General features: G+C 33.7%; 1 protein-coding gene and 1 pseudogene across 2 annotated transcripts; one reads left to right on the top strand and one right to left on the bottom strand.

Moving 5' to 3' along the window:
* Positions 1 to 209: 209 nt before the first annotated feature.
* Positions 210 to 5,969, bottom strand: LOC144555863 (uncharacterized). Its single transcript, XM_078304301.1, has 18 exons — positions 5,693 to 5,969; positions 5,110 to 5,307; positions 4,129 to 4,224; positions 3,928 to 3,980; positions 3,707 to 3,803; positions 3,546 to 3,619; positions 3,347 to 3,464; positions 2,533 to 2,643; positions 2,345 to 2,421; positions 2,187 to 2,253; positions 2,021 to 2,086; positions 1,813 to 1,920; positions 1,566 to 1,696; positions 1,406 to 1,472; positions 1,170 to 1,237; positions 988 to 1,078; positions 791 to 861; positions 210 to 653 (listed from the first exon to the last, which is right to left on the bottom strand). The coding sequence occupies exons 1-18, from the start codon at positions 5,840 to 5,842 to the stop codon at positions 359 to 361; spliced, it is 1,938 nt and encodes a 645-aa protein (XP_078160427.1). The 5' UTR covers positions 5,843 to 5,969; the 3' UTR covers positions 210 to 358.
* Positions 5,970 to 17,479: 11,510 nt separating this feature from the next.
* On the top strand, positions 17,480 to 20,884 carry LOC144555360 (putative receptor-like protein kinase At5g59700 pseudogene; annotated as a pseudogene). Its single transcript, XR_013512036.1, has one exon. The product of XR_013512036.1 is annotated as a putative receptor-like protein kinase At5g59700 pseudogene (transcript).
* Positions 20,885 to 21,112: the final 228 nt, after the last annotated feature.

Raw genomic sequence — 21,112 nt, 5'->3', positions numbered from 1 at the left:
ATAAAAGCCTTTTGACAATTTAGCCATTGCAGAATAGAAATAAACTTCTAACGCTATCTTTTATTATCTTTGTTCATGTGCAAATTCAGTATAAAAAAAAAAACTGGTAAAAGAACATTCCCCGGAAGTGAAATGGAAAGAAGTAAAAAAGAAATCACTCTCTCACACTCTATACATTGGCTGTCATCTATACGATGCCTCCTACAGCCAAATCAAATAAGTACATTAATATACCTCTTTCTACTGTACAGTTATATCCCGCAATGCTCCATTCTTGCTCTCTTGATTGAAATACTGACCCATTTGTATTATACATGGAAAATTTACCAGAAGTTAGTAAAAAAAAATGGCAATAAACCTATAGTATATTTTTATAGGAGACAACGGTTGGTGTTGGATCCTCGTCAAATTCATCAAATTCCCAACCGGCAATGTCATCAGCTGAGTTTCTCTCCCTATCATATTCCAACTCCAATTTGGCATAGTCTTCACTCATTGACTCTGAGTTCGGTGAATCGTGATCCTTCTTTGTTTTTGGAGAAGCTTTCTCTTTTCGTATCTCCATTTGAAGCACTGGCCTTTCAATGGAGTCAAAATCTGATTTCATCTTTTCTAGGGTTGCAAACAACTCTTTTACCTCTGGATTCTCTCTCCTGCACCAATATCAAGAAAGTGTTTTGCAATTAGGTGTGCATGGTTCCAGCACCCAAACTTTAGCATACTAGTACTGAATATCTTTGGCAGCCAAACTTTGTGATAAAAAATTATAAACCAGGAACAAGAAAATAACCTCGATGTGTTTCCATCTTGAGCAAAGAATAGCTCCTTTATGCGGTCAACAACAGTGAAGGCTGTTACAATCTGAAAAAGATTATTCAATGTGATTTAATAATAACTAAAGCTATATTAAAGATAAAAGTCTATCAGAAACCATCTCTTCCAGTATTATAACAGCCAGATCATTCTAGCACTTCTTAAAATAAGTACCTTCTTCTCTGCTTCTAGATACTCTTCCTCTAGATACTTTCTAGGATTAGTGATCTTAGGCATGCCATTTGCTTCCTCTCCAGGTTCTGATCTGCTTAAACATCAATTAGCTTTTTTTGCTTATTTGCAAGAACCTTGATATACTCTAAAATTTAACATTTGTCAGAAAAAGAAGTACAAACCTTTCAGTGAATATTTTCAAATTGTCCACAAATGTTCTGATACGTTCAATTGCAGGACCAAGTAGCCCCTAATTCACTCCACCAAAAGAAGAAAATAAGCAAAGACAGAGGAAAAAACAAATTACGAACCTTCTAACTAAAAGCACCTTTTGTCTATAGTATATTTTAAATTAATCAGATACTATGATCCTGGGTCAAGTCGTATAATATTACAAAGCATCTCAGACTAATAGTACCTTGCATGAGGAAAGATGATGTTTCACCAACTTTATGAAGCAATCCGCACATCTCTCCAAATCCTCACTTCAAAAGAATTACAAGTCAAAAGAATTGTTAGATTAGGTACAAATCAATGTACCAAAACTTAGAATACAATACACAAAAGACAGTATGTACTTGGTTTGGTCATCCTTTAACTGCATATATGAGCACTGAAGCTTCCATGTTTCTTCCAAAAAATAAATCCATTTTGTTACAGTATCACCTTCTGCTTTACATGAAGCAATTGACCTCACCAATTCATCATCCTATAGCATTGAAAGAATATGCTCCGAGAATTGATATAATAAGAATAACACCCAAAACAACTGTAAGAGAGAGAGTACTGTACTAAAAACAAAATAAAGTATTACTAATAAACAACCTTCGATTTTAAGTGTAATAGAAGTTCATTGCTTGCTTCGTCAAATTGGTCTCTTTCCTCTCTAGTTTTCTTAAGTCGTGTTAGAGCTGTGTTTAATGAAGTCTTAACCTATACAAAAATGATTATCTTAAAGAAACATATTATTTTGTATATTTGAAAAAAATCATTACAACAATATAATATTAAATATTTGAAAAGTTAAGCCTACCTTTTTAAGTTCAGCCTCAAGCTGATCCCTTTGTTCCTCTAGCCGTGCAATCTCAGTGGTCAATTCCTTTTCATAATAACAATGTACATTCGTTGGATATCAAACCAATTCAACAATTTGAAGCATGTAAATCGAGTAAGTAAATATATATTATTGATTATTTTACCTTCTCAGTAACACTAACTTCGTTGGCCTTTGCAACCCGAAAATTGAGAGCTTCTTCCTTCTGATTTCTACATCAGAGAATATAACTTTAAGGGCAAAAGAAAAATCTGTATGTAAAAATATTAACTGTACGCAAGTTTATGATATCAATTTAGAAACCTATGTTCAAGAATGCGGTTTTCTGCCTTTGTAGAGGAGTTGGCAAGAGACTCGGCTAGTACCTTCAACTTATCAACCTAAAATATTCAGAATTGATCAAAGGAAAAAGAAAAAGAAAATACTTAGCTGTCTTTATAAATAACACGGTAGAATAGGATAACATGAAGATACATGAGAGAATATATTGCCTTCTGTAAATGGTTCGTCATTGTGTCACCAGGATATATTGATTTCTTTGTCAATAACAGTTCTTCCATTCTTGAGCAAAGGCATACTTCCCCAATGACTTCCTTAAGACCCTATTAATTCAATAAGTAGTTTTTTAAAAAAAACAGAGTTCAAATATATGAACCAAGTAATATCTTGAAGGATATTAGTCATTGTTTCAGTTTATTTATGTTTTATTTTGTTCTTATTTACATTCAGTCAATTTAGTTTCCCTGAAATTAGTAAGAAGCTCAATTACATAAATGGGGTAAAACACACAAATGGTCCTTTGGATTGTCAGCCCTTTCCCACTTTGGTCCCCCATGCTTTTAATTTGCACCAAATTGATAATACCATTGACATCTATTTGAAGATGAAAATTCTCATCATCATAATTTCTGCATGCTGATTCAATGATGTGGAAGCTAATTTGCATAAAAAAATTATTTTTATTTGATACAAAATGGTGTTGTTGTTGTCAGAATCACCATCCACACCATTAATAAAGATGACATGGACATTGATGCCATCATCCATGTCATTAGTCATTAGATATTGATGATATGGACATTGACGTAAGCATCCATGTAACCATCCAAAAACATCCTCCATCCAATATTTAGTACATAAAACCATCCAACCAGTTTGGCACACGCTAAAACATTAGGGGCCAATATGGAAACTTATAAATTTGAAGGGCCAAAATGGTAAAAGAGTGATTCTTCAAAGACCAACATTGTAATTTGCTAACAAAAATGAATATAAAAAATGATAAAAATAAAGTGAAAAACCAACCTCTTGTGTGGTTACATCAACCTTCTCAGATGCTTTAACACTATCTTTAGTAGAAGCTATTTGCATAATTTCCATTCCATTTACCTCTTCCTTCAGTTTTGTTGCTTCTGCGTCTATTCTGAAATATCAGAAGTCTTTACATACATGTGACAGTTCCTTCCAAAACTAATTTAGAAGTAATCAATAGCAAAGACTAAACCTTGAAATATCAGCATTTAATTTTAGTCCCGAGACAGCAACTTGAGCAAACTCGAGAAGCTCCTCCCGCTTAGCCTGAATTATAACCATAGTCAAAGTCAAAGGACGAATTAATACCTCAGAGAAAGATAAGAAACCAAAATAGTTAGAGGCTTCATATACCAAGACTTCATCTTTGTAATTTGAGAAGACAACTGCCAAGTTTTGTATGCTGCTCATTACTGCTTTATGCACTTCTTTCCCTCCATAAAGACACGTCCTGTAAGAAAAAAAAAAGTATTTTGGTGACATATACATGCATGCATTGATGCATTCAAATCTTAATATATAGCAATTAATCTATCCAAATACAAAATAGTCTGCAAGTAATATTGGACACTTGCCCAAAAATTTCCAAGAGTAGATTGACTTCTTCTTCACTTGGAGCTTCCAGTATCTGGCTCATAGAACAAAAATCACTAAGAGCTTACAAGGCAGATAATATGTTAAAAAGTATGATACAGTAATAAAGCAATAAAACAAACAAATATAAATAAGCAAATCAGCAAATAACCAAACAAATTAATAGAAGAGACTAAGCATACCATTGACAAGGTAATGCCTTCTAGTGCCTGACTGAAGAGAAACACTTCCCGAAAGCTCATTGGATCTCCCCCTCTCTCATAATCATAGTACCAATCCTACACAAAGCATTATTTTCAACAACAAATTCTATATACTCTAATCTTATGTTGACCAGCACTTACGAGCCAAGATTTAGGCCTATTTGGATCCCTATATTTTACTTTTGATTTTTCTTTCTGGAAAAAGCTGGTATTTCAATACCATCTGGTTCCATTATGTCACTACAAAAAATATATAAGTAGATTACTAGTCATTGAGTTAGATATCTTCTAGTAATGTCATTGTCAATCAAGTGGTACTTTATGCCAACTTCCATATTTCAGTTAAAAGTCAGTTGTTCATGGCCATAGAATAATATCATCCATCGTTCAAATTAAATATGGATACTGCTACATTGAGGCATTCAATCAGAAATAATAGGCATACTTCTACGTTCTTTGTATAACCAGCTTTATTACTAGAGACGATTGAATATGAGATAGATCAAATTAATAGCATTTTTTTGCCTTTCAGCCATTTTGAAAGACTAGTGGAAATTCTCCAAAAACTTACCTTAAAAATAAAGAGGTAGAAAGAAGGAGAACTACTTTTCTTTTCTTTTTTTTCCGAGCAGACTAAAATATGGTTTATTACTTCTACTTGGGAAAACTCAATGGATATCCTCTCAACACTCTTTAAGTTTTGATGGTAAGGGGCATGTCCAGTACTTCAGATCAAGTATATGTGCATGATATTAGATATCATAAAGTGTGAGCATAATCCTTCTGATAATTTTGCAAGGACAATTTTTTGGTAGTATTAAATTTCTTTCTGCACAATAAAATTTTTACTTTGCAAACCCATTCATTCCTAAAACTTCTATTAATTCAGTTACCATCTACATAATCCTTCAATGTATCGAAAAACTTAAAAAGGTATATTTTAAAACAAAATTGTCTTACTGGAGAAGCATTTTTCGGGGATGTATCACTTTCATCAGAGGATTCTGAGTTTTTCTCATCTCCAGGTGAAGTCTCTAATTCTTTCAGAGCCACTAACCATCTCCGTAAAAGTTGGACTCTCTCTTCTCCCCTACAAGTCACTGCCGTATCTTCTAATCTTTTCATTGTTTGTTTGCAATTTTTGTAATTCCTCAATCCCTAGACATCAATGTCAATTTAAACCAATCAAGAGCATGATACAGTTTGAGTTTACAGTTACAGGCACGTTTTATAAATAGCAAGAAACCGGAATATACAAGTCAAAACCAGTATCCAAATCACATATACCAGTCACGATACCATGATACGCATAGCCTGTTATTCAGTAAAAAAAGGCTGTTATGGAGTAATAAAAACTACATTCAACCGTTGCAAAGGAGGAAAAAAAAACAGAATGTTGTGCAATGCGCAAATTTACGGTCGTCCATATGATGCGTAGTGTTGTGTGTCCCTTCGAATGATGCCATGCCATATGTCAGAAGTACCAAAAGTTTTTAAAATTCAATGGGAAGTTCAAAGAAGAGATCAACAAGAAGAGCTTAACTATTCGATCTTGGATGATCCTGGCACCGCCAGAGACAGCCTGCCCGGCGTGGTGCGCTACCGTACCGGCGTAGGTACGGACCGTACGGGTGAGGCTGTTACGTCCTCCGGCCTCCACGGCCCGGTGGACAGCATTTCTAAGCCACGACATTGACGGGATAGGATCGAAGCTGTTACAATGTGTGAAAAATTTTCGGGTTGCGGTTGGAATATGATCGAAGAAAAGAGAGGGAAAGAGAAGAGAGGAGGAGATTGTTGGAGACTTGTAAGAGAGCGGAGGAGAGGAGGGAATGAAAGTCCCGCCGAAGAATGCGCTTGACCTATCAGAGAAGAGTTCAAAGACGAGGTCTGGTAGAACAGAAGCCACCGACATGTGGGACCTCTTTCCTTCTTGGTCGACGGTGTGTGAAGAAAGGCCGTCCAGAACTGAGTGGAGGGTTGACAAACGTTGACCATCTTGACACCAAAAATAAAGTTTAAATTCAAAAGATTATTATTATAGCCTTATAGGCATTATTTATCATGCATTTGTAAAATAATAATAATAAAAATGTGTATATTTACCGTACACTAGTAACTTGAATCTTTAAGTGCAATCGAAATCGAAATTGATAAATATACGAGGGTTAAAATGTACCCCTCTTTTGTGCTTTTAATGTGCACCTTCATCTCATATTTTTATTTTCAAAGTTTAAATAATTGATTCGAACCTTCCAACGTGTTTTTCATATTAAAATGTGCTTGGAGATCAAATTTTATATTTTTTGGAAATTTTTTACTATTTTTTCAAAATTTTTGAAAATCATCACTTTGTTGAATTTTTTTACTATTTATTAAGATTGTTTGAAAATCGTTGTTTTTATTAAAATTTTGCACCATTGAAATGCAACAATTTTCAAACCATTCTAATAAATAGTAACAAATTCCAAACAATATAAAATTTGGTCTCCAAGCACATTTTAATATAGATTAAACATCTAACGGTTTGGATCGGCTATTTGGACTTCAAAACTAGAGATATGAGTGCGAATTAAAACAACCCGTTTAATTCGCGAAGTAGCGTAGCATTACACACGGCCGTATTGACTATTCAGACTTTGAAAATAGAGAAAAATAATTTAAAAGATAGAGTGCATTTGAATGCACACAAATTTGGATGCATTTCATCCCTATTATTGGGCCACGAGGAGTGGAGGATTTCTCTCTCTTTTTGTGTACAGCTTTTAATATCGGAATTAACGTTTTTTTTTTAATTTGAGGGTCTTGACCGGTTGACCCTCATTTATTTATTGATATTAAGTTACAAAGGGCTTGTAACATATCGAAATTAACGTTGATTATTGGGACAATTTACTTCAAAGCTGTTGTTTAATTTCTTGAAATATTATTCAACTGTTTTGATAGGTCCGTCTCATGACACGCTAAAAAAATAACGTAATTAATAAGAGTTTACTTTTGATTTTATTTCTTCGACTTTTTTTTTTCTTTGAATAAATCGTTAGGGTTAACCAATCGTAATTGTTAAATTAATCTTTTGATTTATGGTTTCAACAAAAACCCAATAAGCAAGTATACATAGAAACTAACTACATTAGTATTTGAATTGAAAATGTCACAAATGTATTAGTTTTGTTTTTTCTTCCTTGCATATTTTCTACGTTTGCAAACTCAAGATGCATCTTTTTATTATACGATTATACCGAAGGCACATCTTGTCTTTATTGTTTTGACTTTGTAAGTTTCAGATTTTGCATTCCAATGATCGGGCAGACTAAATTTCTCCACCTCGAATTTTTCATTTTTGTCAGAGCATCGATAAAAACTAAGATGCGGTCAGAGTAAGAGAAGAAAGAAAGGATAAATCTTACCGGGACATTTTGTTGAAATTTTAAAAATTCGCGCCCCAAATTTTTTTTTTTTTTTTTTATTCTGGGCGCGGATATTTTCCGCAGCCCGGATTTTTAAATAATTTTTTTTAAATTTTTTTTAGAGTTTGGAGAAAGAAAATATTATTTTTTTGGCCTAACTTTGCACCTCTGGTTAACATATCAAAACACCTTCAAAATCATGAAAATTTACCGACATGCATTCTTGACTTCATAGAATAAGACTGTAAAGTTTCATACAAAATCTCAAAACAGATCGTGAGATATCGGTTCTCAAAAATTACCCAAACTGCTGAAGGAGTGCTTCTGAGCCCAACTTTGCATCTCTGATTAACATATCCAAACACCTTCAAAAATCATGAAAATTTACTGACATGCATTATTGACTTCATAAAACAAGACTGTGAAGTTTTATACAAAATCTCAAAACAGATCGTGAGATATCGGCTCTCAAAAATTGCCCAAACTATTGAAGGAGTGCTTCTGAGGCCAAATTTTCACCTCTGATTAACATATCAAAACACCTTCAAAAATTATGAAAATTTACCGACATTCATTCTTGACTTCATAAAATAAGACTATGAAGTTTCATACAAAATCTCAAAACAGATCGTGAGATATCGGCTCTCAAAACTTGCCCGAACTGCTGAATGAGTGCTTCTGAGCCCAACTTTGCACCTCTGGTTAACATATCAAAAAACCTTCAAAAATCATTACAATTTATCGACATGCATTCTTGACTTCATAGAAGAAGATTGTAAAGTTTCATACAAAATCTCAAAACAGATCGTGAGATATCGGTTCTCAAAAATTGCCTGAACTGCTGAAGGAGTGCTTTTGAGCCCAACTTTGCATCTCTGATTAACATAACAAAACACCTTCAAAAATCATGAAAATTTACCGACATGCATTATTGACTTCATAAAATAAGATTGTGAAGTTTCATACAAAATCTCAAAATAGATCGTGAAATATCGGCTCTCAAAAATTGCCCGAACTGCTGAACGAGTGCTTGTGAGCCCAACTTTGCACCTCTGGTTAACATACGAGAAAAAAGCTATTGATCTAAGAAATATTTCATAACAAACTTTTATAATATCAGCAAAATATGTATGATAATCCATAAACTATGATGCCTAATGCAAGGCATGACTTCTCATATGAAACGAATGATCAATAAATTTTAATTTTTATAAATTTCATACATATATTTATAAAACATTTAAATTACATTTTCCCTCTCTAAAACAAAAATATCCCACATTAATCCTTCTAACTTTCTTCTAAAATTCAAAAAACTCTAATATTTATCCTTCTAAACCATTAATATTACATACTTCTCACCAAATTTGAAGTATCATATTTATCCTTCTAAAATATAGAAACTCTCCAATTTAGTTACCTTTCTATCGTCATTCAGTCATTCTAAATAACGAAATCTCTCGCTTTCCGTTCTCTTTGCTCTCATGTAAGGCGGCACAAAAAGTTCGTAGTTCGTGATTTGATTTGAGTTTGATTCAAAAAAAGTTCGTAATTAGTTTGTTATGAAACAAATCAAACCAATTCGTTTTGAATCTTATTCAAACTCAAACTCAAACTGGGTATATATAGTTTGTTCGAAATTGATTCGTAAACTTTTTAGATTCGAATCTCAAATAATGCAAATAATGGCTTTAACCATTAATGAAGCACTCCTTCAGCCGTTCGGGTAATTTTTGAGAGCCGATATCTCATGATCTGTTTTGAGATTTTGTATGAAACTTCACAGTCTTATTGTATGAAGTCAAGAATGTATGTCAGTAAATTGTCATGATTTTTAAAGGTTTTTTGATATGTTAACCAGAGGTGCAAAGTTGGGCTCACAAGCACTCGTTCAGCAGTTCGGGCAAGTTTTGAGAGCCGATATTTCACGATCTGTTTTGAGATTTTATATGAAACTTCACAGTCTTATTTTATGAAGTCAATAATGCATGTCGGTAAATTTTTATGATTTTTGAAGGTGTTTTGTTATGTTAATCAGAGGTGCAAAGTTGGGCTCAAAAGCACTCCTTCAGCAGTTCGGGCAATTTTTGAGAGCCGATATTTCACGATCTGTTTTGAAGTTTTGTATGAAACTTTACAATATTCTTCTATAAATTCAATAATGCATGTCGGTAAATTGTAATGATTTTTGAAGGTCTTTTGATATGTTAACCAGAGGTGCAAAGTTGGGCTCAGAAGCACTCGTTCAGCAGTTCAGGCAATTTTTGAGAGCCGATATCTCACGATCTGTTTTGAGATTTTATATGAAACTTTACAGTCTTGTTTTATGAAGTCAAAAATGCATGTCGGTAAATTTTCATAATTTTGAAGGTGTTTTGATATGTTAATCAGAGGTGAAAATTTGGTCTCAGAAGCACTTCTTCAGCAGTTCGGGCAATTTTTGAGAGCCGATATCTCACGATCTGTTTTGAGATTTTGTATGAAACTTCAGTCTTGTTTTATGAATTCAATAATGCATGTCGGTAAATTTTCATGATTTTTGAAGGTGTTTGGATATGTTAATCAGAGGTGCAAAGTTGGGCTCAGAAGCACTCCTTCAGCAGTTTGGGCAATTTTTGAGAACCGATATCTCACGATCTGTTTTGAGATTTTGTATGAAACTTTACAGTCTTATTCTATGAAGTCAAGAATGCATGTCGGTAAATTTTCATAATTTTTGAAGGTGTTTTGATATGTTAACCAGAGGTACAAAGTTGGGCCAAAAAAACAATATTTTCTTTCTCCAAACTCTAAAAAAAAAAAATTATTTAAAAATCCGGGCCGTGGAAAATATCCGCGCCCGGAATAAAAAATAAAAAATAAAAAAAATTTCGGGGCGTGAATTTTTTCCACGGCCAGGAATAAAAATTCTGGGTCGCGGAAAAAATCCGCGATTTGAGTATTTTTAAAATTTCAGTTCAGATATGGTTATTTTTATTAAATTAATTTTTTTAATGGGTATTTTAAAAAAAAATCGGGGAAGACAATATACCAAAGAATAATTTCTAAGTTTATTCAGTTATTATAGTCTAGAGCAGGCACCGAATAGAATTTTTTTTTTTTTTTTGAAAATAAGATAGGGTCAAACCCCTTAATCTTATATTTTATTGATAAATTAAATATAAGATACAATCAAAAGAGTTAAAAAACAAAAAAATGCTCAATAAGTATTGAGCAAAGATAAAATAAAAATTACATCTCCTGTACCACTTGACCAACGAACTGGAAAATAGAGCAAAATTTGTCTCTAAAAAATCGATAGCATCGCTCTCTCCATAATATGAAGATGACAATCATGAAAACTCTTCTCAACTGCATAGGGTACTTATTTTAAAGAATAGCACACAATAGTGTGGTATTTATCATTTCATCATATCTATGTGAGACCAATGATAAAATCACGATTGGTAGAGAGATAAAGCACCGAATAGAATTTTTAAATAAACAGACAAAATTATCAGCGGTGAAGTTATTTTTTTTTTATCAATGATATCAAGTTAGATAAACTCCTTAAGAAAATTTTAAGTGAAGTGAAAATTTATCAATTTAAAAGATAATTTAGAAAATCTGGTGGGGTCAAATAGAGAGATCTTTTTATTTATAGAAAATATAAAAAAATAAAAGAGAAAAAGAAGAAGAATGCCTTGATTTGTTATGCATGGAAGGATCAGGAGAATTTTTATCGATAAAAATTCTACCCATTCAAACAATTGTTAAAGATAGAAGGATCTTACAGTCAAAGCGATTTATTAAAGGAAATATTGTAAAGAAATACAAGGAGGAGACATCCGGAGATTTTTTTTTTTTTTAATCGGTAGAATTTTATCGGACCAAAATTTAAATCGGAGAAAATTCTATCAATTATTTATGAAATATCAAGTACTATTTCTCTTTCGTTTTCTTATTTTGTAATTTTTTTTATAAATAAAATATTCTCTCAAATAAATCCAAACCATCTTTTTTTGACACCGAAAACTATCAATGTAATTATGTAACCGCGTAAGATGAGGTGTAGCTTTCAGTCCAACAAACCAGACACCCAAATTATCTGACCTTGGGACAACGACACTTTTGTAGTATAATACATAGGGCTGACAAAAAAATTCGAGGTTCGTGATTTGATTCGGGTTTGATTCGGGTTTGATTCGAGTTTAATTTGATTCGAAATGGATTCGAATTGAAACGAACCAAACCAGGTTCGGTTCGGAATTAATTCAAACCAAACTCAAACCTAGTCTGGTTCGATTGAAATAGGTTCGTGATTTTTTGTGGTTCGAATCTCATAAAAACACAGACCATCCATTTACCTGATGAAATTAAAATCCAAGATAGAGAGTCATAATTTAACTTAGCCGACACTCCCTCGCTCTCAAATCTCAATAACCTAGTTCTCTCTCCACCTCTTCCTAACTCACTCTCCCTCTAGCTCTAAAATCTAGCCGACACTCTCGACGACTAGCTGTCTCTCCGACTGTCACTCCTCCCTCCGGCCTAGATGACTGTCTCTCCTCTCTCTTCGGTCGTCTCTCATAGTTCATACCAGGAAAGTCATCTCTGATGTATTTTTTCATGAACAATTTTTCAACTTAAAAGCACTTATTTCATAGTTCATACCGGTAAAAGGAAGCCATGTGAATTTTGTCCCGCGAGAAAAAATTAATGTATAAACTACCGGTATAACTAGGGCTGCTAAAAAATAATTTAGTTCGTGATTCGATTCGGGTTCGATTCGAAAAATGTGTAGTTCGCAATTAATTCGATTCGAAATGGGTTCGGTTCGAAACGAATCAAACCAGGTTCGGTTCGAAATTAATTCAAACCAAACTCAAACCTAACGTAAGTTCGGTTCGGTTCAGTTCGTTGCCACCCCTAATAATACATACCAAAACAATATTTCCTTAAATAATCCTCCTTGGACATTAATGGTGTCAACGACACCCTTTAATCTGTTTATCCGATCCATATTGTATCCAAAAATACAGATAAAAATAAGATTTTTTTTTTCGTTAACTTATTAGGTATGGATAAGAATAACGATTTTTTTTTTGCGTTATCTTGTCCTTTATTGTATAAGATAATTTTTTATAATAAAATTATATATATATATATATAGAGAGAGAGACTAATGTGCATTCGTATGCATATGACCCGATATGCATACGGTCTAAATTTGAAATTTTAAAATCCAAAACATCAATTAGAACAATTCATCTTATTCTCCATATTAATATGTGCTTGGAGACCAAATTTTACATTTTTCTGAATTTGTTTACTATTTATTAAGCCACTTTGAAAATTGCTGATCCAACGGTGGCTTAACAAAACAGTAAAATCAGCAGCCACCGTTGGATCAGCAATTTTCAAAGTGGCTTAATAAATAGTCAACAAATTCAGAAAAATGTAAAATTTGGTCTCCAAGCACATATTAAGATGGAGAACAAAATGAACGGTTCGGATCGACATTTTGAATTTTGAAATTTCAAATTTGGACCGTATGCATATCGGGCCATATGCATACGAATGCACATTAGTCTCTCTCTATCTCTCTCTCTATATATATAGAGTGAGTCTATGGTACTATGCATATTACGATTTTTTACCGTGCTACAGCTCTATATTCGAGTTTTCAAATCCTAACGGTCGATCCGAACCGTTCATCTTATTCTCCATATTAATATGTGTTTGGAGACCAAATTTTACATTTTTTGAAATTTTTTTACTATTTTTTTAGATTTATTGAAAATCACTATTTTTGGATGGTCTAGAATTTTCAGATCAAGTGATTTTCTAAATATCTAAAAAAGTAGTAAAAAATTTCCAAAAAATGTAAAATTTGATCTCCAAACACATATTAATATGGAGAACAAGATGAACGGTTCGAATCGACCGTTAGTATTTGAAAACTCGAATATAGAGCCGTAGCACGGTAACACCCCGTGATATGCATAGTACCATAGACTCACTCATATATATATATATATATAGGAATATGCTAGCATGCTATGCATAGCATAAAGCCCCTCCATGCAACGCCTTGGATTTCGACTTTTCAAAATCCTAACGGTCGATCCGAACTGTTCATCTTGTTCTCCATATTAATATGTATTTGGGGACCAAATTTTACATTTTTTGGAATTTTTTTACTATTTCTTTATATTTATTGAAAATCGCTGTTTTTTTATGGTCCAGATTTGCTGAAAACAGCGATTTTCAATAAATCTAAAGAAATAGTAAAAAAATTCCAAAAAATGTAAAATTTGGTACCCAAACACATATTAATATGGAGAACAAGATGAACGGTTCGGATCGACCGTTAGGATTTTAAAAAATATTGGGCGTTGCATGGAGGGGCTCTATGCTATGCATAGCATGCTAGCATATTCCTATATATATATATATATATATATAGAGAGAGAGAGAGAGAGAGAGATAGAGTAAGGCTTGGGTGCTATGGATAGCATAGAGGACTACGGTGCTACGGCTCAATATTCAAGTTTTCAAATCCTAACGGCTGATATGAACCGTTCATCTTGTTCTCCATATTAATATGTGTTTGGAGACCAAATTTTACATTTTTTGAAAAATTTTTACTATTTTTTTAGCTAGGTATAAAATCACTTGATCTAAAAAATTCTGCACCATTCAGATATTTGATTTTCTAACTATCTAAAAAAATAGTAAATTTTTTTTAAAAAATGTAAAATTTGGTCTCCAAACACATATTAATATGGAGAACAAAATGAACGGTTCGGATCGACCGTTAGAATTTTGAAAACTCAAATATTGAGTCGTAGCACTGTAGCTCTCTATGCTATCCATAGCACCCAAGCCTTACTCTATATATATATATATATATATATAGAGTTAGGCTGGGGTGCTATGGATAGCATAGTGGCCTCTATGCTACGGCTCAATATTCGAGTTTTCAAAATCCAAACGGTCGATCCGAACCGTTCATCTTATTCTCCATATTAATATCTGCTTGGAGACCAAATTTTATAATTTTCTGAATTTTTTTACTATTTATTAAGCCACTTTGAAAATCGCTAATCCAACGGTTTTACTGTTTTGTGCAGCCACCGTTGGATCAACAATTTTGTAAAATACTTAATAAATAGTAAAAAAATTCAGAAAAATGTAAAATTTGGTCTCCAAACACATATTAATATGGAGAACAAAATGAACGGTTCGGATCGACCGTTAGAATTTTGAAAACTCAAATATTGAGTCGTAGCATAGAGGCCACTATGCTATCCATAGCACCCCAGCCTAACTCTCTCTCTCTCTATATATATATAGATAGATAGATAGATAGATAGATAGATATTTTGTATGAAGATGATACATGATACAATAAAGTTTTGTATTTTATTAAATTTTGATAATACAAATTAGTTATATTCATTATTTTATTTTTTTTGAAAAATATTTTATCAAAAATACAAATTAAGATGTTAATGACACTTTTATCCGTTACATGTTCCGTAATGTATTCAAAAAGGCCAATAAAGATAAAGATTTTTTTTTTTTTATCATTACGGTACTGATATAAAAATGTCTCCAACCTGCGCCGTACCCGTTGATATCCCTATCGGACATGAGAACATGCAATTATGGGTTTTGGGCTTGATTTCGATATTTTGGATCCGTTTGACCGAGTCACCGTTTGAAGTTTGAACCAAGTTTCGGCGTTCAATGATTTTTTTTTGTCGTCAAATGAGACGGTAGGCTGGAAATCAGTGACTTTAGCGAACAACCTTTTTCTAAATAACAGAGAATTTAGTTTTCAAATGACAAAAAAAAAAATTACCAAATAATAATAGAAATTATGACATAATATAATACCCAAAAGTGCATTAGTAAAAAAAGAGGAGACGAGTTTTCATATCTAATTGTTTAAATCTTAAAAAAAAAAAAAAAAAAAAACAAAGAGATTTTTATTTTTTAAAATTTATCACGCTCACTTTAATAATTAAAATTATCAATCTTTAGTCTAACTATTGCAAATTAATCACCGTAATCTCATAATTGGTATAATTTATTTATTTTGTATGTATACCGCTGTAAATATTTAATCATCTAATCTTGATATAGCATGCACCATTCAATTTCATAAATGTATATTTAATAAGAAGATGGTTAAAATGATTAAATGCTCCGTGTTTTTATGTCCATCATGTTTTATATATATTTTTTGTTATCTTTAAAACTCTATTTTAAAGTTCAAATAGTTGATTCGAATTGATAATCATGATTTTCATATTAAAATATATTTGGAGATCAAATTTTATATTTTTTTTTAAAACTATACTTTTTTCTAGATAGGTATAAAATTACTGTTTTTGGATCACGTTTTAATATCCATGTTGATCGGTTAGAATCGACTATTTGAACTTTGAAAATAGATATAAAAGATATGAGACACAATGAAGCACAACATACATGAGGACTTTGAACCCTTCTCATATAATAGAGTACAGTTAAAATGTGCCATTGATTCCGTGCTCTAATCAAGCTCCACATCATTATCTCCATTTTTAAAGTCTGAACAGTCGATCCGAATTGCTCAGCATGATTTTTATATTAAAATGTGTTGGAGACGAAATTTTATATTTTTTGTAATTTTTTTATTTTTTATTTAGATAGGCACAAAATTACTATTTTCATATGATTCTAAACTATCTAAAACAGTGATTTTGTACCTATTGAAAAAAGTAGAAAAAAAGATTCAAAAAATATAAAATTTGGTCTCCAAGCATATTTTAATATGAAGGTCATATTAAATGGTTCGAATCGACTGTTCGACTTTCAATACAGAGATAAAAATGTACAACATGATTGGAGCATAAAATTAATGTTGCATTACAACCCCACTCCATATAATAATATATTTGTTATGTTTAAAATTGTAGATCAAGTTGAATTAATATTAAAAATATTTGTCTCAAACTTTAAAAACAAATAAATTTAGATATAGAGTAGAACTAGGGTGCTCTTAAGCTTATCAAAGTTTTGATGAGCTTAACTCTAAAACTCATAAAATCGATTTCAAATGACGAATTCGAACCGTTGAAATCCGTCTACCTTACGTGTGATGCATCTACATATGAAATTTTTAAACATTCAAATTAATTTAATATAAAGTCAAGCGGTCAAAATTAGAAGGTTAATAAATTAATTCTAGTGCATTCATTTTTGAACATTTTTTGACTGTTTGACTTTATACTAAATTAATTCGAATGTTTAAAAACTTCACATGTAGATGCATCACACATAAGATAGGTGAGTTTCAATGGTTCAAATTCGTAATTTGAAATCAATTTGATAAATATATATTAATTATGTCGATAATCTTAATAAAAAAAATAGATTGAACTCAGAAAATATAAGAAAATGTACGAGTTTCTATATTTAATTAAGTCAATGTTTTTTCAACACAAAATTCTATTTTCAAAGCGAAGCTCAGAACACAAATTTATAATTTCTATTTGCAGAAATCTAAATCTTAAAATTATAAAAAAAAAAATTTGTGTGTTCTGCGGCTTTAAAAATTAATGTGTTAATATAAGTTACAACCTTTTCCTAAACTCATTAGGTCAACTCCATTGGAAATAATGTTTACTACAAAACAGGGATCTGAATCAAAATGATTCATACATAAATATTAAATTTTGTAAATACGATAACTTAACTTTGAAACTCGATGCCAAACACAAGTGGATCTGTCTTCTTGTATTTTAATCGCACCGGAGAAGTAAAAAAGTTCGTGCACATGCAAAAATATTTCTATTATTATCTTTGTATAATTGCAAAAAATATATATTAATCTTATAGTCATGCATGCCACTCTTCAATGCACCATTGGGATACTCAACTTACCCCAACTCGTTACCACTATCTGAGAGGCCAAAAATAAAAAATTAAGAAACAAAAGATTCTGATGACAAAAAAAAAAAAACCAATCCTTACCACTTTGTTTATTGCACCGTCGCATTTTCTGTTCCATTGACTCTCTCTCTCTCTCTCTCTCTCTCGATCTTCCATGAAGACCAGAAACTTGATTGCTTCAAGGTTTCCGTGTTGTTTTGGCGCAGAAAAGGGCAATTTGCAATCTTTGCTGAGCAAAGGTCTCATATCTTTCTCTTTCCGTTGTAACAACTAAAAGCTGCTACTTTTGATGCATGGTTATCAATTTGTTGGGTTTAGATTCCTTAATCGAATGATTTTCTGAACCATTGTTGTCAGAAAGAGTTCTCCTGATCTGCTACTAGAGAGGTCTACTTCTTTGTCCTGTCGCTCTTTCGTTTTAGTTTGTTACTTCTCTGAAAGCCTCTTTATCTGAACCTTTGAATCATTGATTCAAGGAATTGAAAGAATGCTTTTTTAGCAAAGTTGCCATCTTCTCTTTCTTTCCGATTGAATATTTATGTTTTTTATGCTTCCCATACCTTGATTGAGTTGAATACTTGAATTAAATCATGGGTCATGATTCTATATATGTTTCCAAGGTAAAACCTTGAAATTTCATTAACTTTCTGAATTCCAACTTTTAATATCCCACACCGGCTCCTCCGGCTGAATTCATCACAGTTTGTTCGACAAAATGCCTGAACGAATGCACCCCACCAAAGCCAGCTCTTTTCTGACACTTGTTCTTCTCTCACACCTCTACACATGCTCCAAATCATTCACCCCCTCAGACAACTACTTGGTTGATTGCGGCTCGTCAGGAAACACCACAATCGGTGCACGGACCTTTGTCGGAGATGCTAGCCTCCCGTCTAAAACCCTCTCAGCCTCTAAAAGCATAATGGCCAATGCCACCTCCAGCTCGGTCACCTCTTTTGATAACCCGGCTCTGTACCAAACTGCGAGAGTTTTCACAGGCCCCTCCTTTTATTCCTTCCAAATCCAGAAACAGGGCCGCCACTTCATCCGTTTGCACCTGTACCCTTTTGTGTACCAAAATTATGATCTGACCACCGCAAAATTCAATGTATCGACAGAGGACATTACCCTTCTCACTAATTTCCAGTCAAAGAACATAACTGGACCGATGCTAAAGGAATACTTGGTGAACATAACACGGAGGACCTTAACCCTTTCCTTTGTACCATTTTCAAATCTCGCATTCATAAATGCAATAGAGATCGTGTCAGTACCAGATAACCTAATTCTTGACTCGGCGCAGACCATCAACCCAGCCAGCAATTATATCGGGTTATCAGGTCAGGCTTTTGAAACGGTTTATCGGGTCAACATGGGCACACCCAAAGTAACACCGGATAATGACACACTGTGGCGAACTTGGGCCCCTGATGCAAGTTTCATACAGAACCCGAGCCTTACACAATGGGTCTCTACAAATGCCAAACTAATCTATATGGAAGGACTTGCCACAACAGAATCCGCACCGTCTTTTGTCTACAGTACTGCGACGGAGCTTGCCTCTTCAAACACAACCACAGTAAGCGCAAAGTTCAACATGACATGGCAATTTGATTTGCAAGAAGGATATGCGTACATGTTACGGTTTCATTTTTGTGATATAGTAAGTAAAGATCCAGTTGACCTCGTATTTAATGTGTACGTAGGCCCATGGGCTGTACTCACAGATTTCGAAATGTCCAGTCTGACATATCGCAGTTTAGCAACTCCTCTGTTTCAAGATTTTATTCTCTCGGCCCAGGACTCTACGTCTAAGCTTAGTATAAGCATTGGGCCCAGCAAACTTACCAATGTACTAGCTGACGGGCTCTTGAATGGGCTTGAGATTTTCCAATTTAATGGCATCTCCGGTACCAGGACTATCGTTAGCCGTAGTGGGTCAAGGGTTAGTCTTGGTACTGTTCTTGGTTTGGTTGGTGGTGCTGTGATTTTAATTCTGGTTATTGTGGTTCTTTTTGGTGCAATTAGAAAGAGACGATTGGAGAGGAAAATGAGCTCCAAAAGATGGACGCCTTTCTCGGTCAATGGTTTGACCAACTCTCATAGCATGAGCAGGAGTTCTAATGCAAATACAGTTACATTGGGTGGTCAAAATGGATCTCTCGGTTACCGGTTTGGATTATCAGTATTGCTCGAGGCGACAAATAATTTTGATGAGAATTGGGTTATTGGGGTCGGTGGCTTTGGGAAGGTCTACAAGGGGACATTGAAAGATGGGACTCGAGTTGCAGTGAAGAGAGGTAACACAAAATCTAACCAGGGAATAAATGAATTTCGCACTGAAATTGACTTGCTTTCACGGCTACGGCACCGGCATTTGGTGTCTTTAGTTGGTTACTGTGATGAGAGAAATGAGATGATTTTAGTTTATGATTATATGGAAAATGGTACACTTAAGAGCCACCTCTATGGATCGGATGAGCCCTCTCTTACTTGGAAACAGAGGCTGGAGATTTGTATCGGCTCTGCTAGAGGTCTCCATTACCTCCACACCGGATTTGCAAAGGCAATCATTCACAGAGATGTCAAATCAGCTAATATTCTGCTTGATGAGAACCTAATGGCTAAGGTGGCGGATTTTGGGTTGTCCAAAACAGGACCCGAACTAGACCAGACCCATGTTAGTACTGCTGTTAAAGGTAGTTTTGGGTACCTAGACCCGGAGTATTTCAGGCGCCAACAGCTGACTGAAAAATCTGATGTGTACTCTTTCGGGGTAGTTTTACTCGAAGTTCTCTGTGCCCGGACTGTCATAGACCCGACACTGCCTAGAGAAATGGTCAATCTTGCTGAATGGGCAATGAAGTATATCAGAAGGGGAGAGCTGTTTCAAATTGTGGATGCCAAGATAGCTTCTTCGATCCGACCCGATTCGCTAAGGAAATTCGGGGAAACGGTTGAGAAATGCTTAGCAGATAACGGGTCCGAGAGGCCTAGTATGGGTGATGTATTGTGGCATTTAGAGTATGCCCTGCAATTGCAAGATGTGGAGATAGATCAATCGGGAATTAATAGCATTAGTTTAATTGCCGGAGCCTCACATGAATTGAAAACCGATTTGGTTCCAGATCCGTCTGAGGGCTTGAATGTAGAGGAAGAGGATGAAGCAAATTTGAATGACATCCCAAATGTTTCAATGCGCAGGATTTTCTCTCAGTTAATTAAGCATGAAGGGAGATGAGAAATTAAATTGACCTCAGCAGATTAAGAGCAAGATCTGGTCAGCTCAAACTTGCCGGAGTTGCATTTTGGGTTTGTTTCTTCTCTTTTCTTTTCCACCTATTGTACAGAATTATTTGTGAGAATCTTTGGTCATGTAATTATGAAGTTTTGTTTTTAATAAGTCCTACACCAATTTTTTTTTTCTTAGACCGGGTATCTGTTTTCTTTATACTTACTCCAGATATTTTTGAAATAAACAAAATGTGCTACTTATAAACAGATATAATGCCCCTACTTTATATCTTGATTTATATTTCCAGGGTATCATGTGAATAAGCACAATTTAGTTTAAAGAAAGCTTTGAACATTGAACTTATATTGGAAGAATATATGTTGTTAATATT

This window comes from Carex rostrata, chromosome 6 (assembly GCF_964058835.1).
Source record: "Carex rostrata chromosome 6, lpCarRost1.2, whole genome shotgun sequence".
Taxonomy (NCBI): domain Eukaryota; kingdom Viridiplantae; phylum Streptophyta; class Magnoliopsida; order Poales; family Cyperaceae; genus Carex; species Carex rostrata.
The sequence above is the reverse complement of the archived record's forward strand: the minus strand, read 5'-3'. Positions and strand labels throughout refer to the sequence as shown.

What these genes read in the sequence shown, in the direction of transcription:
- LOC144555863 (XM_078304301.1), bottom strand. Translation starts at nt 5,842, where the DNA reads ATGTCGTGGCTTAGAAATGCTGTCCACCGGGCCGTGGAGGCCGGAGGA. An exon ending in CCCCGAAAAATGCTTCTCCA is followed by an intron (nt 4,225 to 5,109) that starts GTAAGACAATTT and finishes TGCTTTGTGTAG; the next exon opens with GATTGGTACTATGATTATGA. An exon ending in ATCATCTTTCCTCATGCAAG is followed by an intron (nt 1,238 to 1,405) that starts GTACTATTAGTC and finishes GGAGTGAATTAG; the next exon opens with GGGCTACTTGGTCCTGCAAT.